The 25,606-nt window shown below is 56.7% G+C and overlaps 3 protein-coding genes across 19 annotated transcripts in view; all 3 read left to right on the forward strand.

The window, feature by feature from the left end:
* The first annotated feature begins 71 nt into the window (after positions 1-71).
* Positions 72-8,551, forward strand: KAT2A (lysine acetyltransferase 2A). 3 transcript variants are annotated; one of them, XM_080679706.1, is made up of 18 exons: positions 72-803; positions 945-1,068; positions 1,384-1,529; positions 1,637-1,726; positions 2,025-2,206; positions 2,288-2,479; positions 3,606-3,712; positions 3,941-4,051; positions 4,134-4,273; positions 4,363-4,571; positions 4,782-4,908; positions 6,223-6,333; positions 6,763-6,906; positions 7,142-7,256; positions 7,347-7,383; positions 7,463-7,526; positions 7,662-7,746; positions 7,857-8,551. In XM_080679706.1, exons 1-18 carry the CDS (start codon positions 465-467, stop codon positions 8,048-8,050), a joined length of 2,517 nt encoding a protein of 838 aa, XP_080535832.1. In that variant the 5' UTR covers positions 72-464; the 3' UTR covers positions 8,051-8,551. The 3 variants fall into 3 exon arrangements, with proteins under 3 accessions (XP_080535832.1, XP_080535831.1, XP_080535830.1); XM_080679705.1 differs by having other exon boundaries at positions 231-803; positions 4,137-4,273; XM_080679704.1 differs by having other exon boundaries at positions 231-803; positions 4,137-4,273; positions 7,142-7,383.
* A 32-nt stretch (positions 8,552-8,583) lies between these two features.
* DHX58 (DExH-box helicase 58) lies at positions 8,584-16,811 on the forward strand. 5 transcript variants are annotated; one of them, XM_080679101.1, is made up of 14 exons: positions 8,584-8,756; positions 8,997-9,048; positions 9,274-9,442; positions 9,624-9,825; positions 10,206-10,396; positions 11,128-11,244; positions 11,734-11,860; positions 11,982-12,173; positions 13,074-13,327; positions 13,842-13,991; positions 14,081-14,242; positions 14,963-15,153; positions 15,758-15,854; positions 16,199-16,811. In XM_080679101.1, exons 3-14 carry the CDS (start codon positions 9,275-9,277, stop codon positions 16,382-16,384), a joined length of 2,037 nt encoding a protein of 678 aa, XP_080535227.1. In that variant the 5' UTR covers positions 8,584-8,756; positions 8,997-9,048; position 9,274; the 3' UTR covers positions 16,385-16,811. The 5 variants fall into 5 exon arrangements, with proteins under 5 accessions (XP_080535227.1, XP_080535229.1, XP_080535230.1 ...); XM_080679103.1 differs by lacking the exon at positions 15,758-15,854 and having other exon boundaries at positions 16,199-16,363; XM_080679102.1 differs by lacking the exon at positions 8,584-8,756 and having other exon boundaries at positions 8,972-9,107.
* A 2,659-nt stretch (positions 16,812-19,470) lies between these two features.
* ZNF385C (zinc finger protein 385C) overlaps positions 19,471-25,606 on the forward strand; it is a 54,279-nt gene continuing 48,143 nt past the window's right edge. For 5 of the 11 annotated variants that reach the window (XM_080677951.1, XM_080677949.1, XM_080677952.1 and 2 more), the window contains exon 1: positions 19,521-19,544. Coding sequence is in view for 1 of the 11 variants with exons in the window: in XM_080677944.1 (XP_080534070.1) it covers positions 19,764-19,848 (85 nt within the window). In the remaining 10 variants the exon portion in view is untranslated. Of the gene's footprint in view, positions 19,545-19,750; positions 19,849-25,606 lie in introns of those variants that run through there. The other 6 variants (XM_080677945.1, XM_080677948.1, XM_080677950.1 and 3 more) reach the window with 4 other exon arrangements.

The following is a 25,606-nucleotide window of genomic DNA, read 5'->3' on the forward strand; positions in this document are numbered from 1 at the left end:
GGTCAAGAAATAGAACCGTGCTGCTTAATCTCCGTAGCTGAAGTTTGTCTCCGGAGACATATGGGTCAGGGACAAGGATAGGGGTGGGAGGGGGGTGTGCGGAGAAGCCGACCCGACCCCAGTCCCCAGGCCTGCACTTCACCTGCGGGGCTTGGGAGGAGGGCAGAGCCCACGAGTCCCCCCACCAGATCCCCAAGAGGACAGCAATCTTGACAACCCTGGAAGCCTTCAAGAGAGATTAACACTGAGGAGGAATCAATGTGGGGTGCTGGTTCGGGCCTCATTTGGCTGTCTGGGACCAAGAGACAGGATAGAAAAGTCTGGAAGGTGGAGGCAAAGGGAGCAGCGGTGGAAGACTACAACTCCCATCAAGCTCTGGGTCGGGGACGCCTGCGTACTGCGCGCCCGTTGCCCATGCGGCCCTAGGGCAGGGAGCGCCGCGCCGCTCCGCTGCGGGGGAGGCCATGGCGGAACCTTCCCAGGCCTCGACCCCGGCCCCGGCCGCGCAGTCCCGGCCCCTTCAGTCCCCAGCCCCCGCCCCAACCCCGACTCCTACTCCCAGCCCGGCTTCGGCGCCGACTCCGGCTCCCACTCCGGCACCTGCCCCCGCTCCAGCTGCAGCCCCAGCCGGGAGCGCTGGGACGGGGGGGCCCGGGGTAGGAAGTGGGGGTACCGGGAGCGGGGGGGATCCGGCTCGACCTGGCCTGAGCCAGCAGCAGCGCGCCAGCCAGAGGAAGGCGCAAGTCCGGGGACTGCCGCGCGCCAAGAAGCTTGAGAAGCTAGGGGTCTTCTCGGCTTGCAAGGTGGGGGCGGGGCCTGGGCCTGGGGGCGGGGTTTGGGACATCCTAGGGCTCGGGTGGCAATGGAAGCAAAGCTCTGGCTGGGGAGAGGCTCCTCGTCCCTGGGATACATACAGGCTTTTTGACTGATCCTTCTGCCTCCAGGCCAATGAAACCTGCAAGTGTAATGGCTGGAAAAACCCCAAGCCCCCCACTGCACCCCGCATGGACCTGCAGCAGCCAGCTGCCAACCTGAGTGAGCTGTGCCGCAGCTGTGAGCACCCCTTGGGTAAGGCAGGTAGTGCCCTGGGAGCTGGGGCGGGGGCGAAGCAGGTGCTGGCTCCTGCTTGGACAGGATGACTTAAGTGCCACAGAGCTTCATCTTTTAAAAACCAAAGGTGCCTTCTAAGGAGGGATTGGGTTGGGGTGAGAGGAGAAAGGAAATCTGCCAATACAGAAATACAGGGGGTCCCCCAGGGGCTGACACAGGAATAGTCAGTCTCATTTCCGGTCATAGAGGAACGGGGTGTATCTTGGCTGGTGATGAAGAGGGGCAGGACGTCCTGTTGATCTCTTCTGTCCATTTTACCACCTGTTCTTGCAGCTGACCATGTGTCCCACCTGGAGAATGTGTCAGAGGATGAGATTAACCGGCTGCTGGGGATGGTGGTGGATGTGGAGAATCTGTTCATGTCTGTTCACAAGGAGGAAGACACAGACACTAAGCAGGTCTATTTCTACCTCTTCAAGGTGAGCTTTCTCCACGTGCAAGTGAGTGAGCAAAGGGGTTGAGGCTGGTAGGTCTGCAGCTCTTGATCTTTGCTGACCTCTGCCCCTCCCTCTTCCTCTTCCTCCAGCTCCTTCGGAAATGCATCCTGCAGATGACCCGGCCTGTGGTGGAGGGGTCTCTGGGAAGCCCCCCATTTGAGAAGCCTAATATTGAGCAGGTGGGATGAAGAAGGGGGCAAGAGAATTGGGGGCATCTTGGAGGAGTGAGGAGACTGGATTCTCCATCCTCCTCAAGCTGGGAACAGGGGAGAGGTTCCAAGAACGGAGGATGTTTTGTGCTAACCTCAGTGTGTGCATAGGGGTCGTGAGGGGGCATAGTTTCTCTTCACAGAGAGCCTCGGAATGAGAGGAGAGCCTTGCCCCTGCCCTCAGGAAGCCCCTAGTTTTGGATAAGAAGCCCATGCTGGCTGCTCACATCTCTTTCCTGGTTCTGTCCCCCCGCCCACCCCTTCTCAGGGTGTGCTAAACTTCGTGCAGTACAAGTTCAGTCATCTGGCTCCCCGGGAGCGGCAGACAATGTTCGAGCTCTCGAAGATGTTCTTGCTCTGCCTTAACTACTGGAAGCTTGAGACACCTGCCCAGTTTCGGCAGAGGTCTCAGGCTGAGGACGTGGCTACCTACAAGGTCAATTACACCAGGTAGGCCCAGCCAGGAACAGCACGGGGAGACGCTTACAGGCTCAGCGGTTTCCACTCTCCTCACCTCCCCACTTTCCGCAGATGGCTCTGTTACTGCCATGTGCCCCAGAGCTGCGATAGCCTCCCCCGCTACGAGACCACTCATGTCTTTGGGCGAAGCCTGCTTCGCTCCATCTTCACCGTCACCCGGCGGCAGCTGCTAGAGAAGTTTCGGGTGGAGAAGGACAAGCTGGTGCCCGAGAAAAGGACCCTCATCCTCACCCACTTCCCCAAGTAAGGCTCCTTCTGGCCTATCAGGATTTTGCCCCACGTTCACATCCTCCCTGTTGTCCCTTTTTTTCCAGGAAGGCTTCCTGGATTGATCCCTCCTCTCCCTCTATAAGCCTTCTGGGATCTGGGCGTCTACCTGGTCGACTTGCCCATGGCCCAGACGCAACTTGCTAGCATTTGCCTTTTGTACTAGTCAGGGGATGGCAGATACATGGCCCGAGTGCTAACACTACCCCTACCCGCACCCCTGGTGTCTACAGTTGGTATATGTCTTATACCAATTATTTCCCACAGAGGCCGGACACAGCCTCAGAATCCTTCCCACCACAGCACTCCAAAAAAGCCCAGAGCTTATACTTGAGGCAAAACCAATTTCCACTCCTCTTCTAGTTCTTTCTGAAGGATTTTCCTCTTTTCTGCCACACCTCCCTCTCATTTTACTTTTTTTAAATATATTTTATTGATTTTTTACAGAGAGGAAGGGAGAGGGATAGAGAGCCAGAAACATCGATGAGAGAGAAACATCGATCAGCTGCCTCCTGCACACCCCCTACTGGGGACGTGCCCGCAACCAAGGTACATGCCCTTGACCGGAATCGAACCTGGGACCCCCTGAGTCCGCAGGCTGATGCTCTGTCCACTGAGCCAAACTGGTTAGGGCCCTTCCTCTCATTTTAAACCTGCTCATAGCTATCCAGTTCAGGAAGCCTTTACTGAGGAGTCCAGAACCTCCAGTGTCCCTTCTGCCACCAGGTGGAGTAAGGTGGCAGGAGGGGGTGGATTCTGACCCCCATTTTGATACTGAGACCCAGGGTGATTTGGTGCCCTGCCTGGTCACAGTACAGAGTGGCATCCGTTCAGACCCTGCCTCCCTCTTCTGTACACAATGGCAAACTGGGCCTCTGGTCTCTCCTGGATTTGTCCTGTCCTCCTACCTTCAACTAGGGTCTCCCAGGAGGCAGGGGCTGTACCTCCTCCTGGTCTAAGGCAGAGGTTGTCTCTGTTCTTAGGCTCCCAGTTCCTGAGAAGAGGGTCGGTCTCGTTGACCTACCTCCAGCCCCCCTGGTGTCTGGCCCAGGCTGCTCCCTTGGTTAGACAGAATTGTGGGACAGACTGTACCCTCCCACAGATTCCTGTCCATGCTGGAGGAGGAGATCTACGGGGCAAACTCTCCGATCTGGGAGTCAGGCTTCACCATGCCACCCTCAGAGGGGACCCAGCTGGTGCCCCGGCCAGGTATGTGCCACAGCAGGTTTTACAAGATCTCTGCTTGGCCTTCCTGGCTGAGCTCAGGTGCCCCCCCCCGCCCCCGCTGTGAAAGAGGGGCTTCGAATAGCAGCCGTGGAGAAATGCAGGAGGGCTCAGCTGGGGGTTGGAGGGTCCAGATCCCTTTTGGGGACCCACCAACATCTTTGGAACCACCACTCCTCTCCCCCCCCGCCCCGATTCTTCTGTCTTTCTCAGCTACAGTCAGTGCAGCAGTTGTTCCCAGCGCCCCCATCTTCAGCCCCACCATGGGTGGGGGCAGCAATAGCTCCTTGAGTCTGGATTCTGGAGGTGCTGAGCCCATGCCAGGTGGGTACTTGACCCTTGACACCCACTCAGCCCTCCCCCAGTCTCTCTGCCTATCCCTGGAAGACCTTGCCGACCTCCCCAGCAGGTGAGAAGAGGAAGCTCCCAGAGAACCTGACCCTGGAGGATGCCAAGCGGCTCCGTGTGATGGGCGACATCCCCATGGAGCTGGTCAACGAGGTCATGCTCACCATCACTGACCCTGCTGCCATGCTGGGGCCCGAGGTAGGCGGCTGGCTTGCTGGCCAGCAGGGGTAGGGAGAGGCCCTCGTGGCCCTGAGACCCTTGCTCACTACCCCTTTTCTGGTGCCCAGACGAGCCTACTGTCGGCCAATGCAGCCCGGGACGAGACAGCCCGCCTGGAGGAGCGCCGCGGCATCATCGAATTCCATGTCATCGGCAACTCGCTGACACCCAAGGCCAACCGGCGGGTGTTGCTCTGGCTCGTGGGGCTGCAGAATGTCTTCTCCCATCAGCTGCCGCGCATGCCCAAGGAATACATCGCCCGCCTCGTCTTTGACCCGTGCGTCCCCAGGAGAGCCCCAACCCCAGGGCACCACATCCGGGCACCTGTCCTTGGCCTCCACACCCCTCCCTAGGCCTCTTCCTCCAGCCTCTGGTTCTTCCTCCTCGGTTCCCAGCCCTGAATACAGCTCAGGCCTCCACGGCTATGGGGACCCGAGGAGCATTTGGGGGACAGGTAGGGACCGTGACCTGTCCCCTCTCCCCTCAGGAAGCACAAGACTCTGGCCTTGATCAAGGACGGGCGCGTCATTGGTGGGATCTGCTTCCGCATGTTTCCCACCCAGGGCTTCACGGAGATTGTCTTCTGTGCTGTCACCTCAAATGAGCAGGTCAAGGTGGGTGCATGCCCCCAGCCACTGCCCCTGCCCCAGCCCACCACCTGCTTCTGATTTAGACCATATCAGAGTAAAGGTGCGGTGATGCAGCAGCCCCAGCACTTCTTGTAGTGGCCAGACAGTTCCTCAGTTCCCCACAAGGTGGCACTTGTTCTCTGATAACGGTGGAGTGAGAAAATAACCTGTTGCCCTAGCTCGCTCCCTCAGTGGGAGTGTCAGCCCATGCACTGGAGGGTCTCGGATTAGATTCCTGGTCAAGGGCACATACCTGGGTTGCGGGCTCGTTCCTGCCCCTATTCTAGGTGTGTGCGAGGGAGGCAACCAATCAGTGTGTCTCTCACATCCATGTTTCTCTCCCCTGTCTCTCTCCCCCCCTCCCTTCTCCCTTCCACTCTCTAAAAAAAATCAATGGGAAAAAATCCTCAGTGAGGATAAAAAAGAAAGAAAGAAAACACCTGTTGACAAATGGATCCTGAGAATCAGTCACACTTTTTTTTTTCACCCGAGGATATGTTTTTCGTTAATTTGAGAGAGGGGATCGAACCTGCAACCTAGGTATGTGCCCTGACTGGGAATCGAACCCCCAACCTTTTGGTGTATGGGACGATGCTCCACCAACTGAGCCACCTGACCAGGGCGGAATCAGTAACACTTTTAAATGGACCTGAGATTTTGTCATCACAAGAATGTTTACATACTTTGGGGAGTTACCTTTGTGGTAGCCCTGTGCTGGGTGACAGTCCTGGCTTCTAGCCTCTCATGATCACAACAGACCCACTAGCAGGACCCCTGGTTCTCCTTCACAGACCCCAGCTCTGCGTGGTGCCTCCTTGGTCCTGACACGTGTGGGAGTCCGTGTCTCTTCAGGGTTCACGTGCTGTAGCAAGCAGGGCCCTTGGTATTCCCCTTCTCGACTCTGAGGCCGGGGACCAGGAACTAGGAGCCTGTGGACAGCAGCTTCCTGGTTGGGTTTGGCTCCTAGCCCTGCCGTGCCTGGCAGCCTGACCTTGTACAGATTTTCTCATGTAGCTGAGTTTCAGTTTTCCTTCTGTAAGTTGGCCACGGTACCTACCTCATGACTTAACTTGAGACTTGGTCACCTGACTCAGAGCAAGTGCCTAGAAATCCAGTGTCCTTCAGTTTTCTCGTTATAACCTCCCTCCCTCTACTGGTTGCCTTTCCTACTACCTGCCTTGGATCCCCTGGTATCCCCTCCTCCTGTTGAATCTGCTCCCTCCTCCCTGGGCCCTTCTGAGTTCTGTCCAGCACCAGACCTGCCCCCTCCCCCGGTAAGCCCTGCTCCCTTCCCTGCAGGGCTATGGGACTCACCTGATGAACCACCTGAAGGAGTATCACATCAAACATAACATCCTCTACTTCCTCACGTATGCTGACGAGTATGCCATCGGCTACTTCAAAAAGCAGGTGACCCTCGCCTCACCCCACCCCACACTTGCCGGCCACCTGGGGCAGGAGTCATTCTGTCTCGCTCCCTGGTGTGGATGGACTGGGAGTCCCTTCAGGCCCCTGTTCCATCTAGTATCTGCAGGGACCCCCTTCCTGCCTTCTTTCTCCTTCCTGCTGCCGCCCCTGTGAATAGGACTTGGAGGGCAGTAGGGTAGCAGGCAGAATTGGGAGGCTCTTGGGGGTTTGTTGGAAGGGGGCTGACCTAGAAGCTTTCCAGGGACAGATTGAGCTTTCAAAGTGCAGAGCACTGTGCTGGGCAGTGTCGGAGGGCATTAGGAACTGGAGAGAGGGGACATGGCATGCAGCTGCCCTTGGGTGCTCCTGGAGAGGGGCTGTTAAAACTGGAAAAGTGTTGCGATGGGTGGGGTCGTGTCTTGCACTCCCTAGGGCTTCTCCAAAGATATCAAAGTGCCCAAGAGCCGCTACCTGGGTTACATCAAGGACTACGAGGGGGCGACACTGATGGAGTGTGAGCTGAACCCCCGCATCCCCTATACAGAGCTCTCCCACATCATCAAGAAGCAGAAGGAGGTTGTGTGCTTTTTGTGGAATGTGCATGTGGGGGTGAGCTCGTGTGTGGGATGAGCATGTGTACCCCATGTCCATGCATGTGCATGCATGAGGTAGGGCCAGGATCTTGGTTCTTGCTCTGCCTCTTGGGAAAGTTAGGAGGAGAGGCACCTGGATTCAGGGACGGGGCCTCTGACTGGCCTGGGAGGGTAGTGGCTGGCGCTGGGGTTGGCCCCTCAGACCCCTCCTTCCTCAGATCATCAAGAAGCTGATTGAGCGCAAACAGGCCCAGATCCGGAAGGTCTACCCCGGGCTCAGCTGCTTCAAGGAAGGTGTGAGGCAGATTCCTGTGGAGAGTGTCCCTGGCATTCGTAAGCAGGGCTCTTGGTGCGGGAGGGGCGCGCTGCTTGGCGTGTGGACAGGCATTCTTAGGGATGTTCTCCGCACTCCCCGCTTTGCAGGAGAGACGGGCTGGAAACCACTGGGGAAGGAGAAGGGGTGAGTGTTGTGTGGAGGGACAGGGTGTTGGGGGAGGCAGAGGGACCAGGAGCCTCAGACTTGACATCTATCGCCCCAGGAAGGAGCTGAAGGACCCTGACCAGCTCTACACAACCCTCAAAAACCTGCTGGCCCAGATCAAGGTGGGGAGACCAGGCTCCCTTCTGGGGGTCCCTGTGCCAGTGGCTGTGGCTTTATGACCCAGTGTGGGGGGGCGACAGTCCTGAGCTGGGTATGGGCCACAGTGATCCTGGTCCCAGCTCAACTCTCCTCTCTAGTCACACCCCAGTGCCTGGCCCTTCATGGAGCCTGTGAAGAAGTCGGAGGCCCCTGACTACTACGAGGTCATCCGCTTCCCCATTGGTGAGGATGCTCCATCCCGACCCCTTCCTTCCACTTCCGCCCGCAAATCCTGCTCCTGCCTTCACTAGGCCACACAGCCCCCTGTGACCTGCCCTCTGTCTGCTGCCCAGACCTGAAGACCATGACGGAGCGGCTGCGCAGCCGCTACTACGTGACCCGAAAGCTCTTTGTGGCTGACCTGCAGCGGGTCATCGCCAACTGCCGCGAGTACAACCCCCCCGACAGCGAGTACTGCCGCTGCGCCAGTGCCCTGGAGAAGTTCTTCTACTTTAAGCTCAAGGAGGGAGGGCTCATCGACAAGTAGTCCCAGCCTTGGACCACAGCCTCAACCGTGAATGTCTCCACCTCAGGTTCTGATCTGATCGCTAGGAAGGCCCTGGCGCCCAGGTCCCTCTCAGCTTGAGACACTCCAGACCCTGATCCTGCAGTCCTTTCTGGGCCCTTGGGCACTCCGAAGCCTGCAGCCCTGTCCCACCTTCCTTGTGTTGGACTTTGGGAGGGCTCTCCTGGGTGTGGGCTCGGAGCCTCTCCAGTAGCTGGTGGCCAGAGCATAAACCCTGCCAGCTCTGGTGGCTCTCAGCCCTGGTCCCCACAGAGCTGTGGTGTTGTCTCCTCAAGGGCAGGACTGACAATTTTATCTTGATTGAGGGCTCCAGGGTTTGGAAATTCAACCCGGACTGGAGGGGCCATGCCTTGCCCTGCACTGTTGTGTTCTGTCTGTCCCCAGGGGTGGGGGACATGGGGACCATTTGTTTCCTGGCATTAATCCCTTGGAGGGATCAATAAAGCTCTTTTTGTTTTTGTCTCTGTGTGTTTGATTGTTTCTTCAGTAGCATCCCAGGCCTTAACAGGCTGACCTGTTCCTGCCAGTACCTCCTGCAAGCTGGAGCCCATTGAGCTCAGGTTGTGCTGAGGACCGCTCCCCAGCAGGACTCAGCCTAGTCCCGTGCCCCAGGGCCTGCCTGGCTGCAGCCTCCACTTCTCCCTGCTCCTGGCTGTTCCTGGTCCAGGTGCCTGGAAGGTCCAAATCTCCCCGGGGCTGCCTTTGCCTGGGTGACATGGTTACAGCTGACTCGAAAAGGAGTGGGGTGGGGTGGCCGGCAGGACCCATGTTGTAAACGGTGCTTTCCTGTCAGCAGCATTTCTTCCTCAGTCTGAGGCCTGTGAGGGGCAGGGAGGAGATTCTAAAGCTGAGCTCCCGTCAGCTGGGCTGGCTCCACCCCTCAGTTTCAGTTTCATTTCTATCGCAGAGCTCAGCAGCAGGCATCCGGTTCAGAGCAGGGCTGCGGTGCGGTTGGGAAGGTGAGGCTGGGCAGGGCTCTGTCTTACTCCTGCCTCCCCTCGGCCAGATCAGGTTCCTGGCAGGTTCCCTGTCCCACCTCCTTCAAGCAGGATGGAGTCTTGGGCAAAGGGAGGTCTCTGCACCAGACTGGGTTGGCTGGGAGCAGGTAGGGGGCAGATCTGATGGGGGTTGAGCTGAGTAGGGGGCCAGGAGGTCCAGGGGTCTGAGTCCCCTGCCATTCCCAGAATGGAACTGCGGTCCTACCAGTGGGAGGTGATCATGCCTGCCCTGGAGGGCAAGAATATCATCATATGGCTGCCCACGGGCGCTGGGAAGACCCGGGCGGCTGCCTATGTGGCCAAAAGGCATCTTGAGACCGTGGACGGAGCCAAGGTGGTTGTATTGGTCAATAGGGTAAGTGGCCTGCCCGCCCCTCCGTGGGCTCTCAGCTCCTCGATGCCTCTCAAGACCCTTCAGAACTCCAGAGCTTCTGTGGCCATCGCTCAGCTCACCTTTTCACTCATCCCAGCCATGGCCTCCGCCCACCCCCTACACCCAGATCCCGCTTCCTCTCCCCATCTCATCCACACCCCAGGTACACCTGGTGACCCAGCATTATGAGGAGTTCAATCGAATGCTGGAGGGGCGCTGGGCCATTGCAACCCTGAGTGGGGACATGGGGCTACGACCCGGCTTTGGACACTTGGCCCGGAGGAATGACCTGCTCATCTGCACAGCTGAGCTGCTGCAGATGGCACTGAGCAGCCCCGAGGAGGAGGAGCACGTGGAGCTCAATGGTGAGAGCTGGGTGCGCCTGAGGCACCCCTGCCTGACACCCCCAGGGCCCCTCTTTTAGTAAAGATGGGAGATTTTGTGGGAGTCAGAGCTTCCCTATTCACCAAACCCCAGCATACACCCTAGTAGAAAAAGACCTGGCTACAGTGCAGGATCTTGGGCAAATCCCTTTCTTCAGCTTGAGCCTCAGTTTATTAATCTGTAAAATGGAGGAAAATCATCCCTGACTGGCCGTTTGCTGGGGTCTGGCTGCAAATTGTGAAGGGAGGAAGGAATTCTCGGATGGATTCTGGGAACTACATGAAACAAAGCTTATGGGAGGGCTTGGCAAGCATAGATTCTTTCACAGCCTTTCCCACGTGCCCGCCCCCCCCCCCCCCAGCCTTCTCTCTTCTCGTGGTGGATGAGTGTCACCACACGCACAAAGACACTGTCTACAATGTCATCCTGAGCCGGTATCTACAGCACAAACTCCAAGGGACAAGGCCCCTGCCCCAGGTGCTGGGTCTCACAGCCTCCCCAGGCACTGGCAGGGCCACCAAGCTTGATGGAGCCATTGACCACATCCTGCAGGTCAGCTTGGTCCCTGTGACCCTCCCCTCACCTGACTCACCAAGGACCTCCCTGGCCTGCCCCACCCCCTGCCCACCAGTCCTAGGCCGGCTCACCCAGGCAGGGTCCGGATCCCTTCCTCACCTAAATTCCAGCTTCCAAAGGCTTCTTAATGCAGTTAGAATAAACACTCTACTCTGGCTTAGAGAGTTCCCTGGGACCTAGCCCCTGCTTACGTCTCCAACCTCATCTCCGCTCCTGCGCCCCCCCTCCCCTCCTGCTCTACTGGCCTTCTCTCTGTAGCTTGAGCATGTCAGGCTTGTTCCCATCTCAGGACTCTTGCACTTGCCATTCCTTCTGCCCGAATACCCTTCCCCATACTTACCTGTCTGCCTCCTCCTTGTCATTCAGGGAACAACTTAAATGTCACACCTTCAAAGCCTTCCCTGATCACCCCCACTGCACTCGCCATATCATTCAATTTTATTCTCTTCAGAGCTTAACACTATCTGCAATCCTCTCATTCTGTTGTTCTTTACTAGTTTATCGTCTGTCTCCCCAACTGCAATTTAAGGTGCTCTGTATCCCCAGTACCTAGAACAGCACTGGGCAAGCAATAACTATTTATCGAATAAAGGAATCCCCACCCACAATGGCCCTGCCTCAGCTGGGACCCATCCTGCCCCAAAGATCTGCCCATTGTCCCCACAGAACAACCCCCCCATTCCAGTGAACCCCTCTCTGTTGCCCAGCTTTGTGCCAACCTGGACACGTGGCGCATCATGTCACCCCAGACCCACCTCCCTGAGCTGCAGGAGCACAACCGCCTGCCCTGCAAACAATACGACCTCTGCCACAAGCGCAGCGAGGTGTGTGGAGGGAGGGGCGGGGGCAGGGGCGGGGCGGGAGTGAAATTAGGCCACCTGGGGCTGAGCCTTGACTCCACTCTCAGGAGAGCTCTGTGACTTCACTTCGCTTGCTTATGTACCTGAGCCTCCATTTCTTCTTTCTGTGAAATGGGGCCGATCCTCCTGTTTGGTTTCACTCAGATGTCACCGTGGACATCTGTCAAAACCCTGGTCACGCACGCAGCAGAGTGCTTTGCAAACCATAAAGCTGGGGCACTTTGTGCTGAGGCTGTTCCAAGCTCTCTCCTGTGGTGTGGATACTGCCTGGTGTCTGCTGTGACAGGCTGGACAGGGACTAGCCATCACTGTGCTCAGGCCAGAGGTCAAGGCCACATATGGGGTGGAGACAGAACAGGAGTCAGGTGCGGGAACCTGACCCCTGCCTCCAGCCAGGACTCTGTCACACCATAGCTGTATAGGAATTCCTTCACGCCCTCCCTCTTCTTGTAGGACCCGTTTGGGGACATGCTGAAGAAGCTCATGGCACAAGTACAGGACCACCTGGAGATGCCTGAACTGAGCCGGGACTTTGGGACACAGACCTATGAGCAGCAGGTGGTGGAGCTGAGCAAGACGGGTGAGAAGGCCTGGGAAGTCCATGCCTTTAGGGGCGGGGCCCAGCCATTGGGGGCGGAGTCTAGGCGGGAATGGACCCTAGCGGCGGGGCCGCTCAGACACCGAGTCCCCTGTGGGTCCAGCGGCTGAGGCCGGGCTCCTGGAGCGGCGAGCGTATGCGCTTCACCTGCGACGCTACAACGATGCGCTGCTCATCCATGACACGGTCCGCGCTGTGGACGCCCTGGCCACGCTGCGTGATTTCTACCACCGGGAGCAAGCCACCAAGACCCAGATCCTGCGAGCTGAGCGCTGGCTGCTGGCTCTGTTCGATGGTGAGGCTCCTGGGGGAGGGGGGTTGGAACGGGGCTAGAGGTCAGTGGCCAGCCAGGCCGGGGCTCGGCTCCAACAAGTTGGGAAGGTGCCAACAAGAGTTCTGGGCCCCTATGTTTCTAACTAAAAGTCAAGGCCGTGGATATGACAAAAGAGGTATGTGCTCATTTGTGAAGGTTTCCGTAGATGTAAAAACTAGTTTACGTTATTGACAAATGTTTTTTGAAAATCATTTCATTGGGACTCTTCCCTGAAAGTAGAGCGTGTATGGGACCTTTAAACAGGGGAAATGGCCCTAACTGGTTTGGCTCTATCTGCGGACTGAAAGGTCCCGGGTTCGATTCCAGTCAAAGGCATGTACCTTGGTTGTGGGCACATCCCCTGTGGGAGGTGTGCAGGAGGCAGCTGATCGATGTTTCTAACTCTCTATCCCTCTCCCTTTCTCTCTGTAAAAAAATCAATAAAATATATTTAAAAATAAATAAATAAAATAAACTGGGGAAATGAGGTGGACAGAGGGAGAAATGGGAGAAATTTAAGACTAGAGGCCTCAGCACAGGCCAAGGGGCAAGGATCTTTCTGAACAGACCTGAGGTTGAGTCAGTCCTGGGTTACATGAAAAGGTCAAGGGTCATCCTAGTAGCAGGGTTGAAGAGGGGTGCTGGATAAGGTGTGTGAGCACCTGTACCCCAGGTATACGGCTGGCTGGCCTTGAGGCTGGGCAGGCAGAGGGTGTCCTTACATGTGTTCTTGGTGCTGCTCAGGGGAAATCAGGCAGGAGCAGGTAACGCCAGGCCCCCTCTGGATTCCTGCAATCTTATCCCTGTGAGCCACTCACCCTCATGTCCGGCCCACCTCCAGGCCTGAGTCCTGTGCCTCTGATTTTTGGGCTTTTCTGGCAGACCACAAGAATGAGCTGGCCCTCCTGGCAACTCGTGGCCCGGAGAACCCCAAACTGGAGATGCTGGAACAGATCCTGCAGAATCAGTTTGGGAGTCCCAGCAGGCCCCGGGGCATCATCTTCACCCGCACCCGCCAGAGCGCTCACTCCCTCCTGCTCTGGCTCCAGCAGCAGCCGGGTCTGCAGACGGTGGACATCAGGGCCGAGCTGCTGATCGGGGCTGGGAACAGCAGCCAGAGCACCCATATGACCCAGGTGTGGGCTTTGGGGAAAGGAGCTGAGGCTGGGGAGTTCCCTAGGGGAGAACAGAAGGGGAGTCTTCAGCACAGAGAGATGGGGGTAGGGGGCGGGGCTGAGGAGGGAGATGGACACTGAGATCCCCAGGGCTGAAGGTTTTCCCATTCTGTGGGTCTCTGGGGGCAGAAAGGCAGAAACAAGGGGTCTGCAGGGGTAGAAGTGAGTGATGTCCCCAGGACAGAGGATTGGGGGTCTGGGGTCCCTTGAAGAAGAATAGGTCCTGAGAGCTCCTAGAGTACAGGGGCAGGGACCCGTAGGAGTCCCCAGGGGAGAGAGGGGTTATGCTCACCTGGAAAAATGGGCAAGATCCTGGGGGGTACTTGGAGGTAGAGATGGAGACTCGGGGTCCCCCAGAAAAGGGACCAAGATTTTGAATAAAAGGGCTGAACCAGGAGAGACTGGGCTTGCAAGAGGGTAGGCCTGAAGCCACCTCATATACCATCCTTCCCCCCCCACCCCCACCCCGCCGCAGAAGGAACAGCAAGAAGTGATCCGTAAGTTCCGGGATGGGACCCTGAACCTCCTGGTGGCCACAAGTGTGGCAGAAGAGGGACTGGACATCCCCCAGTGCAATGTGATTGTGCGCTATGGGCTTCTGACCAACGAGATCTCCATGGTCCAGGTGCCCAAACCACCCCCCTCAACAGTCCTCAAAGGATCCTGTGTGGGAACCCAGCCCCACTCAGGCCCCTCTCTTACCTCCCTCCCCAGGCAAGGGGTCGTGCCCGGGCCGATCAGAGTGTGTACTCATTCGTGGCCACCCAGGGCAGCCGGGAGTTGCGGCGGGAGCGGACCAACGAGGTACTCGAGGTTCTGATGGAGCGGGCAGTGGCTGCCGTGCAGGAGATGGACCAGGCTGAGTACCAGGCCAAGGTCTGTGGGCAGTCTGTGCACCCCTGTGGGGAGGGGGGCTGTGGGCATTCTGCCTGGAAGGTCTCTGAGGCAAACACATTCACACCCTTGTCCCCCCTTCCTGTGGGGGCTAAGCTGGCCCACCTGGTGAAGGTCTGAATCCAGGGAAGGGTAGAGGCCAAGGATGGGGTTGCCAGGAAGACAATGGTTATTCCTCCAAAATGCCTTGGGAATAGGCCTGGTCCAGGGCTCTTAATTTGTCTTCACCACCCAGTGCTTTGTGTATCTGTGAGAGCCGCCTTACAGCCCTCCCGGAACCAAGCAGAGGGGGAACAAACAAAGACACGCACAAAATAAGCCCAGAACCAGGACTGAAAGCAGTCCCCTGAGGGGGGTCACCGTTGTCCAGCCCCGCACAGCACAGTCCCTGTTCATGCCTGTTGTCCCAGCAGAATTACTGATGGTGCCTCCTGTTAGATTCAAAGAAGCAACTTTGCACGAACACCTCCAAAGTGGGGTGAAGAGCCAGTGAGAAAGCTTGCCTCGCTCCCTGTGTTGCCCTCCAACCCAGTATTATGTTCTCCTCCGAGCTGCTTCCGAAAGCTCCCGGGAGGGCTGAGGAAAGTCCCCCTGTACCAACCATCGCTCTGAGGTCCTTAGAAGCCCTTTGTCCCTCTGGGAGCATTTCTGAGATCAGGTCTCTTGGGCCCCAGCCATGCCCGGTGTCCCCTCCCACCCCAGATCCGGGATCTGCAGCGGGAAGCCCTGATCAGGCGGGCGGCCCAGGCGGCCCAGAAGAAGACTCAGCAGCAGCAGTTCCTGGCCGAGCAGGTGCAGCTCCTCTGTGTCAACTGCATGGTGGCCGTGGGCCACGGGAGCGACCTGCGGAAGGTGGAGGGCACCCACCACGTCAACGTGAACCCCAACTTCTCGTGAGACCTGTGGAAGGGGCTGTCTGGATGAGAGGAAGAGTGGGGTGCATTAAGAGTTTGGGAGGTTAAAGAGCATTTGAACAAGGACCAAGTTTGCAGGTTTTATCACCACCCCATTTCGCAGGTGGGAAAATAGAGGCTCCGAGAGCCTCAGCGACTTGCCCAAGCTCCCGCAGCCACTATGTGGTTGAGCAAGAGCTGGCATTCAGGATGCCAAATGCTGAGGGGCCACACAATGGCCTCCTGGTCCTACATACTCTGAAGACATCAAGAGGGGCTGGTTGTCCCTGAGCCATCCCCTCATCCTCCGCCCCCTAGCGTATAGCCTTCCACATCCTCCATTTGTTCATTCGTTAAGGAAGTATTCATTAGGCGCCTACTGTGTGCCAGGCCACTGTGCCCATGGTCTTCACACATGGGTGGTGCTGAGGCCTGAACTTGGGCAGGGGGAGTGGGATGGAGGCAGCACAGGCCAAGCTTATTGAACTCTGTACCTCTTGACAGGCAGGAAGGCCCAAGGCCCAGCAGAGGCTCAGCAGGAAGGATGGTGAGCCCTCTGGGCTGGGGGTCCATGAGGTCTGTGGCCACTCCCATTTCTTTCTAGGATCTACTACAACGTCTCAGAGAAGCCTGTGGCTATAGACAGAGTCTTCAAGGACTGGGTGCCTGGGGGTGTCATTAGCTGCAAGAACTGTGGGGAAGTAAGTGCTGGGCCATGGCCCTCAGCTCCAGTCTTTAAAAGTCCTAATTCTGAAGGCCCAGCCTCTGCCACCAGGTGCCCTCCCTGGGATGGGGGAGACAGCCCTGCCCAAGGAGCCCCCAGTCTGAAGAGAGTGGTCCAACCCCTATCTTAGATGGCGAGCCATCTGGGCTGGGGGTCCATGAGGACCCCTCCCACAATGGGACTACCTCCCACAATGTGATGAGGCAGGTAGCTCTGTCTGAGGTAGGAGACATAAGCCCCGCATCCAGGACTCTAACTTGAGGAGAGAAGCCCAGTCAGAGGATGGACACCCAAACCCTACCGTCTCTGTCCCACCCCCAGCTCTGGGGTCTGCAGATGATCTACAAGTCAGTGAAGCTGCCAGCGCTCAAAGTCCGCACCATGCTGCTGCACACACCGCGGGGACGGATCCAGGCCAAGAAGTGGTCCTCAGTGCCCTTCCAGGTACCTGACTTCGACTACGTGCAGCACTGCGCCCAGACCCTGTCAGACCTCTCCCTGGACTGAGCACCTTGTTGCTGCAGTACCCAGATCAGGCTGTAGGGGGCGGGAGAATCCGCAGCAGCCAGCATCTTCCCTGAACAAAGTCCGTGCAGGTCCCTCCTTGCCCGAGTCACCAGCTCAGGGGCTTGCTGACCAGCCACAGAGGAACCCCAGGGGCCCAGACTGACTTCAACTCCCACATTAAGGAAGCAGCTGAAGGGCCACAGCTCACGCCCTGGCCCCCCTGACACCCACACAGACACTTCTACACACTGGATGGCGTGGGAGCGGAGTGGGGGTAGAACTGAGGCAGAATGGCCACACTGTAAGTGGTGCCCCCCTTATCCATGCTTTCGCTTTTGTAGCTTGTTACTCCCAATCAACTGCGGTCCAAAAATATTAAATGGAAAATTCCTGAAATAAACAATTTTTATGTTTTAAGTTGTGCACCATTCTGAGTAGCGTGATAAAATTTCGCACCATCGCCAACACCGGTTTGGCTCAGTGGATAGAGCGTCAGCCTGCGGACTGAGGGGTCCCAGGTTCGATTCCGGTCAAGGGCATGTAACTTGGTTGCGGGCACATCCCCAGTAGGAGGTGTGCAAGAGGCAGCTGATCGATGTTTCTCTCTCATCGATGTTTCTGACTATCTATCCCTCTTCCTTCCTCTCTGTAAAAATTCAATAAAATATATTAAAAAAAAAAATTCGCACCATCCTGCTTGGTCCCACCTGGGACATGAATCATCCCTTTGTCCAGTGTACCCATGCGGTATATGCTGTCGGCCTGGCGGTCACTTAGCCGTCTGGGTCGTCAGATCGTCTGTCCAGGTTTCACAGTGCTTGTGTTTGAATAACCCTTCGAGTAGCCTAACACTACGTCACAATGCCGACGTCATTACCCTCCCTTGATCTCCTCACACAGACCTTGAATCGTCTCACATCACAAGAGGGTGAATACTATACAGTAAGATATTTTGAGAGAGACTACATTTACATAGCTTATTATAGCATATGTTATCATTGTTCTGTTATTAGTTGTTAATCTCTTACTGTGCCTAATTTGTAAATTAAACTTTATCACAGGTATGTATGTATAGGACAAAACATAGTATATGTAGGGTTTGGTACTACCTATGGTTTCAGGCATCCACTGGGAATCTTGGAACATATCCTCCGTGAATAAGGGGATTACTATACTAGGAATCACCAGTTTCCCTTGGCCCTTTGACAGTTTTTTTTTTTTTTGAGGCTCCCCATAAATTAAAAATAAAGAAGTAGAAAAATGGTGTAGAAAATGTGTAGTATTTTTTAAAATATATTTTTATTAATTTCAGAGAGGAAGGGAGAGGGGGAGAAAGAGTGAGAGAGAGACATCAATGATGAGAAAGAATCATTGATTGGCTACCTCCTGCACACCACACTGGGGATCGAGCCTGCAATCCAGGCATGTGCCCTGACCAGGAATCAAACCATGACCTCCTGGTTCATAGGTCAATGCTCAACCACTGAGCCATGCTGGCTGGGTGAAAATGTGTAGTATTTTAAAATCAGACTTGTTGAGGCATAACTGACAAAATAAACTACATATCTGTAGTGTTTAATTTGATAAATTTTAATGTATGTATGCTCTTCCACAATCGAGATAATGAACACAGCCATCACCCTGAAAACTTTCCTCGTGCCCATTCTAATCCCTCCCTCTTTCACTCCATCCACAATCTGCCTTGTGGTATATTTTGAAGGTTAAAAGTTTTGTGTGTTTTTTTTAACACCCCTCTTTCTGGTTATCATGTAACCTTATTTGGAGAGTGCATCAGAAGTCTAAATTTGAGAGCCATCAAAAATGTGAGGCCTTCCTGCCCCCTCCCCCTCATGAACGCTTCTAACCCCAATGCCCCATCTTCTCTGAACCCCCAGATCATCTTCCCTGGGCTTGGCAGAGGCCCAAAGGATTGGAGGGGTAGGCATGGGGGTGGGGAAAGTCATAAAGGCCTAAATTTCCTGTTCTCATTTTAACAAGAAGTAAAGAAAGGCAAGATCTAGGTTGATTCTTCAGGGAAAGGGCTATTTCTGTAGTAAGAGGCCCAGCAGGCAGGAGTCACCTTCAAGAGGAAGGGAGGGGGCTAGGGCAGAGATTTGAGATTTGAGAGCAGCATGGCAGTCCTTCCTGCCATCTGACCTCTCCTACTACATCCTTGGTCCTGCCTCAGGGTAGATTTAAAAAAAAAAAAAGTGCTCTCCCTTCCCCAGGATCTTCCTTCCTCAGTCCCCCTCTTCTCTATTGAGAGCTAAAAGCCCAGATCTAGGCTTTGTGGTTTCCATGCCCCTAAGAGAGTGTGCCCTTCCTGCCCAGGGCCCTTCTTCCTCTAGGCTCTGGCTCCCAGAGTCACCCTTCTCCCTCCTGTCCCATCTCCACCTCCCTGGGTCCCTTCTGCCCATCCGCTCCCACTTCACCTTCAGTTGTCATCGCCCCTGCCAGCAACGTGCCTTTTACAGGTCAATAAAATTAGCGACAGGGGAGCAGAGGGAGGGGGCGGGGCCCAGGGGTGCTAAGCTCAATGGCCTTGAATGCAGCTGGACGCACGGAGTCTGGACGCCTGTCATTCCAGGGCTAAACAGTGACAGCTGAGGGACCCGAGCGGGCACTGGAGTGGGGGGGGGTGCTGTTGCAGGGAAAGATGGACTGAGGATACAGATGCCCAGGGCACCTAATGGTCCCCTCAGTGGCCTGGATGGGGGACCCTGACTTGGAGGGAGCGTCAATATCGCGCCCACCTTACCACTGGGAGAGCTTTCTTGAGCTCAGTTGGAAGGGGGAACTCGGGCAAGGAGGGGTTCCCGGGCTTTCTTCTTCGTGTGAGGGGTCTTCCTAGGAAGCCACCGCCTCCAGGGGGAGGCTGCCTGAGGGAGGGGATTTCCTGAGGTCCCCAAGACCCAGGCATCCTAACTTCTCAGCCCTCAGAGCAGCCAGAGCTCCAGGCCTCCCTCGTGGCTCCCCCTTCCTCCCCACCTGAATAAGCCGGTCCACCCACCAGTAGGAGACTCAGGGAGGGGCTGGGCCGGGCTCCCCCTCCCAGGCCCCGCCCCCGCCCCGCCCCGCCCCTCGCCGGCCGGCCCAGAGCGCTGCGCTCCCGAGCGCAAGGAGAGCAGGTGGCCGCGGCGGGCTCCTCTCTGCCCCGCAGGTAAGTCAGCGACGCGGGTTGGAGACCTCAGGGCCAGCACGGGAGAACAAGGCAGCCCCTGACACCTGTTCGGGGCCCTTGTCTCAAAACTGGGGAACCCCAAGGGACAGTGAGGACATCCCGACAGCTCTCCGACGCGCTGCATCTAGCGGGTGGGGCTAAACTCTGGGGAAGTTTGAGGCTCCTGGCTGCTTACCCCTGATGCCAGGGGCGCCTCCGATGGATGCGAAAAGGCAGAGCTGGGCATTGGGCACACAGTTTTCTGGAGCAAAGCAGGTTGGTGTTCGTGACTGCGGGGCTCCGGGTAAGGAACCTCTGACTAGCGTGCCCCATGCCTCACCCCAGTGCAGCGTCCTATTGCCCCCACTTAGAGAGCGATGGGGTGACCCAAATGGCTTCTGTTCTATGTGCGAATGAGGTGAGAGCCGATGCACATAGAACGCAGCACCGCTGAGCTGGGTTTTCTGATGAGCTCCAGGGCACCTGTGCCACTTCTTTACACCTGGGCACAGATATGCGAGGGTGAGGGGGTGGAGGGTGAAGGGGTGAAGGGGTGAAGGGATAAGGGGGTGAGGGGGTGAGGGGGTGAGGGAGCAGGGGTCATCCAGATTGCCTGGGGGACCTAGGGGCCTGGGGACTGATTAGATTTTTTCTGTGTCCATGTCTCAGAGCCAGGGTGGGGAGGTGATCACAGAACTGGCCCTTACTGCAGACATGGGGTGCATTTGCACCCTCCGTGGGATTTGGGCTGTAGGAGAGGGATCCTGCCTCTCAGAACCTCATGGAAGGCTTCCTGGAAGAGGAGGTCCTGAGCTGACAGCTCAGATGTGATGCTGGGAGACACAAAGGGGAGTTGGACTTTGGGCCTTGGTGCTGGGTTGGGGTACCGCAGAGGACGCCGAGTTGTAGAACAGAGGCAGGTCAGGATCCCGGTGACTGTCACAAACATACAGGCAGACCAACATCCAAGCTTAAGTGGGCGGGCTTCCTGTGTCTAATCTCCCTATTCCATTGTCTCCTCCCACCCACCACACACGATCACTGTCAGAAAGTTCTCCCTCATATCTGACCTTCATCCCTTCGGCTTCTGGCCAGCTTCTTGCTTCTGGGAGGCAATGTGCTACAGTGGAAACAGTGGGGGCCTGGGGGTCAGTTAGACTTGATGGAGTTCTACCACCTCTACCTGCTGTGTGACCTCGTGTAGGTTACTTAGCCTCTTCGAGTTTGCTTCCCCACCTGTAAAATGGGGATAATAATAGAACCCGCCTCACAGGGTGGCTGCAAGGATTAAGTGAGAATATGCCCGTCGAGCGCTTAGCACAGTGCCTGGCGCCGGTGAGGGCTCAGCCAGTGTAAGTGTCCCCTCCTGTGTAGGACAGCAAAGCCGATCTGCAGGGGGTGGGGGTTGAAAGTTTTTTTTTAAACTTGGCCAGTGAGAGCCGTGCCCTTCATCACCACCATTCCACCAGCCCGCACCCCTGCTGGCTCCTGGGTCTCTTCTGGACCCATCTGGGCTGCCCAGGACCCCTCACCTCCTCATCTCTTAGTTGCCCTGTTTTTGTCTCCAGAGTAAGGAGAGGGACCCAGCAGGGCAGGGCCAGTGGCAGCAGGAGCCCACTTAGGAACACACTGGCTGACACCCAACTGAAAAAATGCCCCCTTGTCATCACCTCCCTGCCCTCCCCACCTCCAGAAATCCACAAGTTGGGATCAAGCTGCACTTTTTCCAGGAAAATAAATAATATAACTTACTGAAAGTTCTGCTTGGGGACCATCCAAGCAGCCCTCCGATGGAATGACAGCTTCAGTCCCTGGCCAGAGGTCTGGAGGCTGCTGGGGAAGGGTGGATCTAGTAAGCACTGTTAACCCCAGGCAAGGGAGGGGTGCCTGTGCCCTAACTGGGCACTTCCCTGGCCACTGCCCTCCCTGTGGGGTGAGGAATCAGCAGGGCCAAGGGGAAGAACCTGTTCACCCCCTTCAAGACCACAGTCTCCATACCTGTGACTCTGGAGGCCCCTGCCCAGATGGTCAGCTTGCTCCCAGCCCACCTGGCCTCTGCCCTGGGCCTGTTCTCAGGGCGGGCTATGCCGCTAGGTGTGCACCGCAGACCTGAGGGACCCCTGGGTCAGCCAAGGGATAGCTGTTTGCAGGGCATGAAGATGGAACTAGCTGTGAAGCTGGGTGTCCACGTACATGCATGTGAGTCCCTGTGGGGCAGAAAGGAGCCGGCAGTAGGAAGGGAGTGATGGCTGGGGCCAGCGTGGGAGTGCAGCTGTCTCTCCCTCCACAGCATTGTCCTCCTGCAAAACTCCCGGAGTCAGCAAGTCCGAAATGGAACCTGGTTTTCCATGTCGTTAGGAAAATGTATTTAAATTAACAGGTTGTTTGCTTGATTTATAACTTTTAAACATTTAGACATGTGTATGTGGGCCCCCGTCTGTCCTCTTGGGGTGGGCCTGCAGCACCTGTGACTGACGGCATTGCTCTTTGGTGAATCCCTTCCTGCTGGCTGTCCCCGATATAGTTGTGCTCCTGTAAAGCGGGGCTTAGGATACACCTTCCCTAGACCAGGAAGGAGTTTTAAGGTGAAATGAAGACTGTCAGCTGTCACCAACAAGCGGTCCCCCCCCCGCCCCGGGCCTCCTGACCTCATTCTCCACCCGAAATTGGGACAATTTTTTTTTCCTAATGTCCTGTGATGCTTCAGAGGGAAAGGATGAGCAGGAGAGAGGTTGCTTATCTCCTGAGTGTGGGGAGGGTGTGGGCACTCGCTGGACCCAAGGAGCAAGGAGGGAGTTAAATGAGGTCACAGCAACAGGAGGAATGGAAGCTGGACTTGGGGGAGATCAGGGCCGGACCCACCATCCCTCCAGCTGCCCTCTCAGAGGGAGCTGGGCCTGTGGCCAGGAAGGCGGCCATGTGTCTGTAATGTGGGTCCTCCTGTAACTTTGCATCTTGGGCTTCAATGGGAAAGAATGCGGGGGAAAGCTGGCCAGGCGGTGGGAGTCATTCCTGGAGGAAATGAATGGCATGTTGGTCTTGGACTGTAGTTGAGTGCCCTGTGGCACCTGGACACCCCGTCTGTTCAGAAGAGAGAGACGTGTGGCCTTTTTATGGCCATCTCTGACTCACTCCTTTCCAATTGGGCTATTTGAGGATCATACCTGCCACCTTGGCCTCATTAGGGCTGTGAAGTGCTTGATGGAACCGGACACACACACATCTAAACGTGCACACACACAGCACTCACACTCAGACACACACGCAGGTTTGCACGCCACCTACACTCACAGATCTGGCTGTACACGGTTGCCCATCCCTAAACACCGCTTCAAGTGCAATCTTGGGGATGGAACCCCCGCAGACCCACCCTGCACATGCGCTTTGCAGACTCCTGAGCCTTCGCCACAGTCACAGTCTCAGGTTCCCCCATTGGTGACTTTTCATTCACCTTGGGTGACCCGCCATCTCCAGTGGTCAGGAGCCAGGTGCCCGCAGTGGTTCGGTGTTGGGAACCGAGGGACTCCCTGCAAACCCCAATCAGGCTCCGTGTTTGGCACTGCTGCTCCCCCAAGTCCCGCAGAGGGTGTATGAGGGGCTGAGCCGCTCCCAGCCCCTCTGTCCCTGTGAACCGCTCTGCCTTAGCCTGCGCCTCCGCTGTGCTCCAGGCTCGGTCCTTCCCCTGCTCCTGCGCCTGTCATTCTGTTTGTCTCTCCTCTCTCCCTGTCTCGGAGTCTCTGTTTTTCTGTGTGTCTTTCTCTTCCTTTCTCTCTGTATGTATGTCTCTGCCTGCCTGTCTGCCTCTCTCTGATTTTCTGTGTGTGTTTCTGCACTTCTGTCTCGTGCACACACACACACACACACACACACACACACACACACACACTTACTCCCTCACGCTCTCCTGTCTCTCAGCTCTGTCTCTGATGGTGTGGCGCCTCTCCAGTCTGTCTTTCCGTGTCCATATTTTTGTCTTTACCTCTCTCCACCTCTGCCTCTGAGTCTGGGTGTCTCTCTCCCTGTCTGACTCTCAGGAGTCTTCCTCTGATGCCAGCCGCTGCACAAGCAGGGGAATAGGACAGCCAAGTGTCTGAGGGCAGAAGAAGGTGGCAAAGCACCCAAGGGAGGGGCCGCATCACTCTGGGCCCCTCCAGCGCCCGGCACAGAGTCGGGGAGGACAGCAGGCTTGGAGAGGGCTGGTGTTGGTCCATCTCCCCCATCTCCTCTGCTGAGAACTTGAGGGTTTTCGCTCCAGACTCTGAAATGTTCTTCTTCAGTGACAAGGCCCAGGGACTTGTGGCCCGAGCAGGACTGGGGCTTCAGGGTGACAGGGGAGAGAACCCCTGTGTGGCTGGTTGATCGGATTGACTTGGAGCGGGGGGAAGGGTGTTGGGAACTTGGAATCCCAACAGAAGAGGTGTTGACCTGAGTGGGGCTGAATTGACACTTTTCTTTTTCCTCGAAGCAGCCAAGCTCAACGCACCCACCCCAGGCCCCAGTTTCCTGCTCCAAACCACCGGGCTCCCCACCCTGTTCCAAACATTTCCACCAACTGCCCCTGGGCCTTGGGGCCTGTTCAAACAGCCCCCCTGCCCTCCCCTGGGCCTCCCCACTGCCATGGGCCTGCCTCACTGCCATGGCTTCACACAGGAGCGGCTGTGTTGGCTGTTTGTTTGATTAAGGTTTCCTTGGGTGGGGTGGAGATCGACCCCCGTGATACTTCACCCCACTTCAGCTGCCTAGGCTGGAGGCCAGGCCGGACCCCGCCATGCTCCCACTGCCCTCACTGCCCTCCCAGCCCTCCCCCGCCCCTCCTGCATCCCCAGACCCCAGACTCCTCTGCCCTCCTGATCGCAGGTTTGACAATCGCTACCTGTGATGCCAGCCACTGCACAAGCAGGACAGGGGGGTCCGAGACACACCCCTGCACACACAGCCTCGTCCCTGGCCGAGGGGAGGAAAAAGGTCCAGGGAAGGTGCTGAGAACTGGGACCCTTAGGTTCTCTGGGGGATCCCAAAGAGGAACACATGGGGTGTGGCCTCCAGAATGTGGGAGAAGTCTGCCCGCCTCTCCCTGGCTGAGGCTTGAACCAGTGATAGACTTCAGCACAGGAATGATCCCCTCAGGAGTTGGGGGCCCTTCCCAGAATCCATCCCACAATTATCTCCCTGGGACCCCCATGGTCTTTCCAGCCCTGGATTTTGCATGGTGCTGTCCTGTATACAGACTGTCTCATCCTACCCTGTGAGCACCGGGAAAGGTAACAAAATCCCCATTCGGGCCCAGCTGGTGTGGCTCAGAGGTTGCATGTCATCGACCTATGAACCAGAAGGTCACGGTTTGATTCCTGGTCAGGGTATCAATTCCCAGTGGGGGGCATGCAGGAAGCAGCCAATCAATGATTCTCTCTCATCATTGATGTTTCTCTCTCTCTCTCTCTCTCTCTCTCTCTCTCTGTCTCCCTCTCTCTCCCTCCCTCCCTCTCTAAAAATCAATAAAATATATATATATTTTTTTAAATCCCCATTCGGGCTGAGCCTGGACTCGAACCCAGGTCTCCTCACTCCCCACAGCCGGACCTCCTCCCCGGACAGAGCTAGCTGCTCCTTGGCCATACGGAACTCCAGGCTGCAACCATTTCTGGGTTCTCCCTGCATCTCCCCCTCACCCATGTCTCCTCCATCTTCATGGGCCTGCAATGGAGAGTCCCGGCCCCCCTTGTGTTTCTGGCTGGGAAGGGAGTGTAGGAGCAGGTACGTCCTATGACCTCGTTCCGGGAGCTGCTGTCCTAGTTAGCAGCTTCCTGAGGGGAGAGGGACATGAGCAGCTTTTAGAGATGGTGCAACCATTTGGGTGCTAATTGGGAAGGAGACTGTCCCTAGGTTGAGGCTGGGACAGCTATGCCCCGGCTACAGGATGAGATGTGGGGGTGGAGAGGCCAAAGAGGGGATCAGGAAGCTTCCCCAAATAGCCTGGCCAGCAGCCAAATGTGGGAGCCAGGCCCCGGTGGGGGCAGGGGGGAAGCCGGCCAGTTGGCACGTGGGCCTGGACCTTGGGAAGC

Source organism: Plecotus auritus, assembly GCF_963455305.1.
Source record: "Plecotus auritus genome assembly, chromosome: 7".
NCBI classification, from domain to species: Eukaryota; Metazoa; Chordata; class Mammalia; order Chiroptera; family Vespertilionidae; genus Plecotus; species Plecotus auritus.

What these genes read in the sequence shown, in the direction of transcription:
- KAT2A (XM_080679704.1), top strand. Translation starts at nt 465, where the DNA reads ATGGCGGAACCTTCCCAGGCCTCGACCCCGGCCCCGGCCGCGCAGTCC. An exon ending in GCCCGCCTCGTCTTTGACCC is followed by an intron (nt 4,572 to 4,781) that starts GTGCGTCCCCAG and finishes CTCTCCCCTCAG; the next exon opens with GAAGCACAAGACTCTGGCCT. An exon ending in GGTCATCCGCTTCCCCATTG is followed by an intron (nt 7,747 to 7,856) that starts GTGAGGATGCTC and finishes TCTGCTGCCCAG; the next exon opens with ACCTGAAGACCATGACGGAG.
- DHX58 (XM_080679101.1), top strand. Translation starts at nt 9,275, where the DNA reads ATGGAACTGCGGTCCTACCAGTGGGAGGTGATCATGCCTGCCCTGGAG. An exon ending in TGGTTGTATTGGTCAATAGG is followed by an intron (nt 9,443 to 9,623) that starts GTAAGTGGCCTG and finishes TCCACACCCCAG; the next exon opens with GTACACCTGGTGACCCAGCA. An exon ending in GCTGCAAGAACTGTGGGGAA is followed by an intron (nt 15,855 to 16,198) that starts GTAAGTGCTGGG and finishes TCCCACCCCCAG; the next exon opens with CTCTGGGGTCTGCAGATGAT.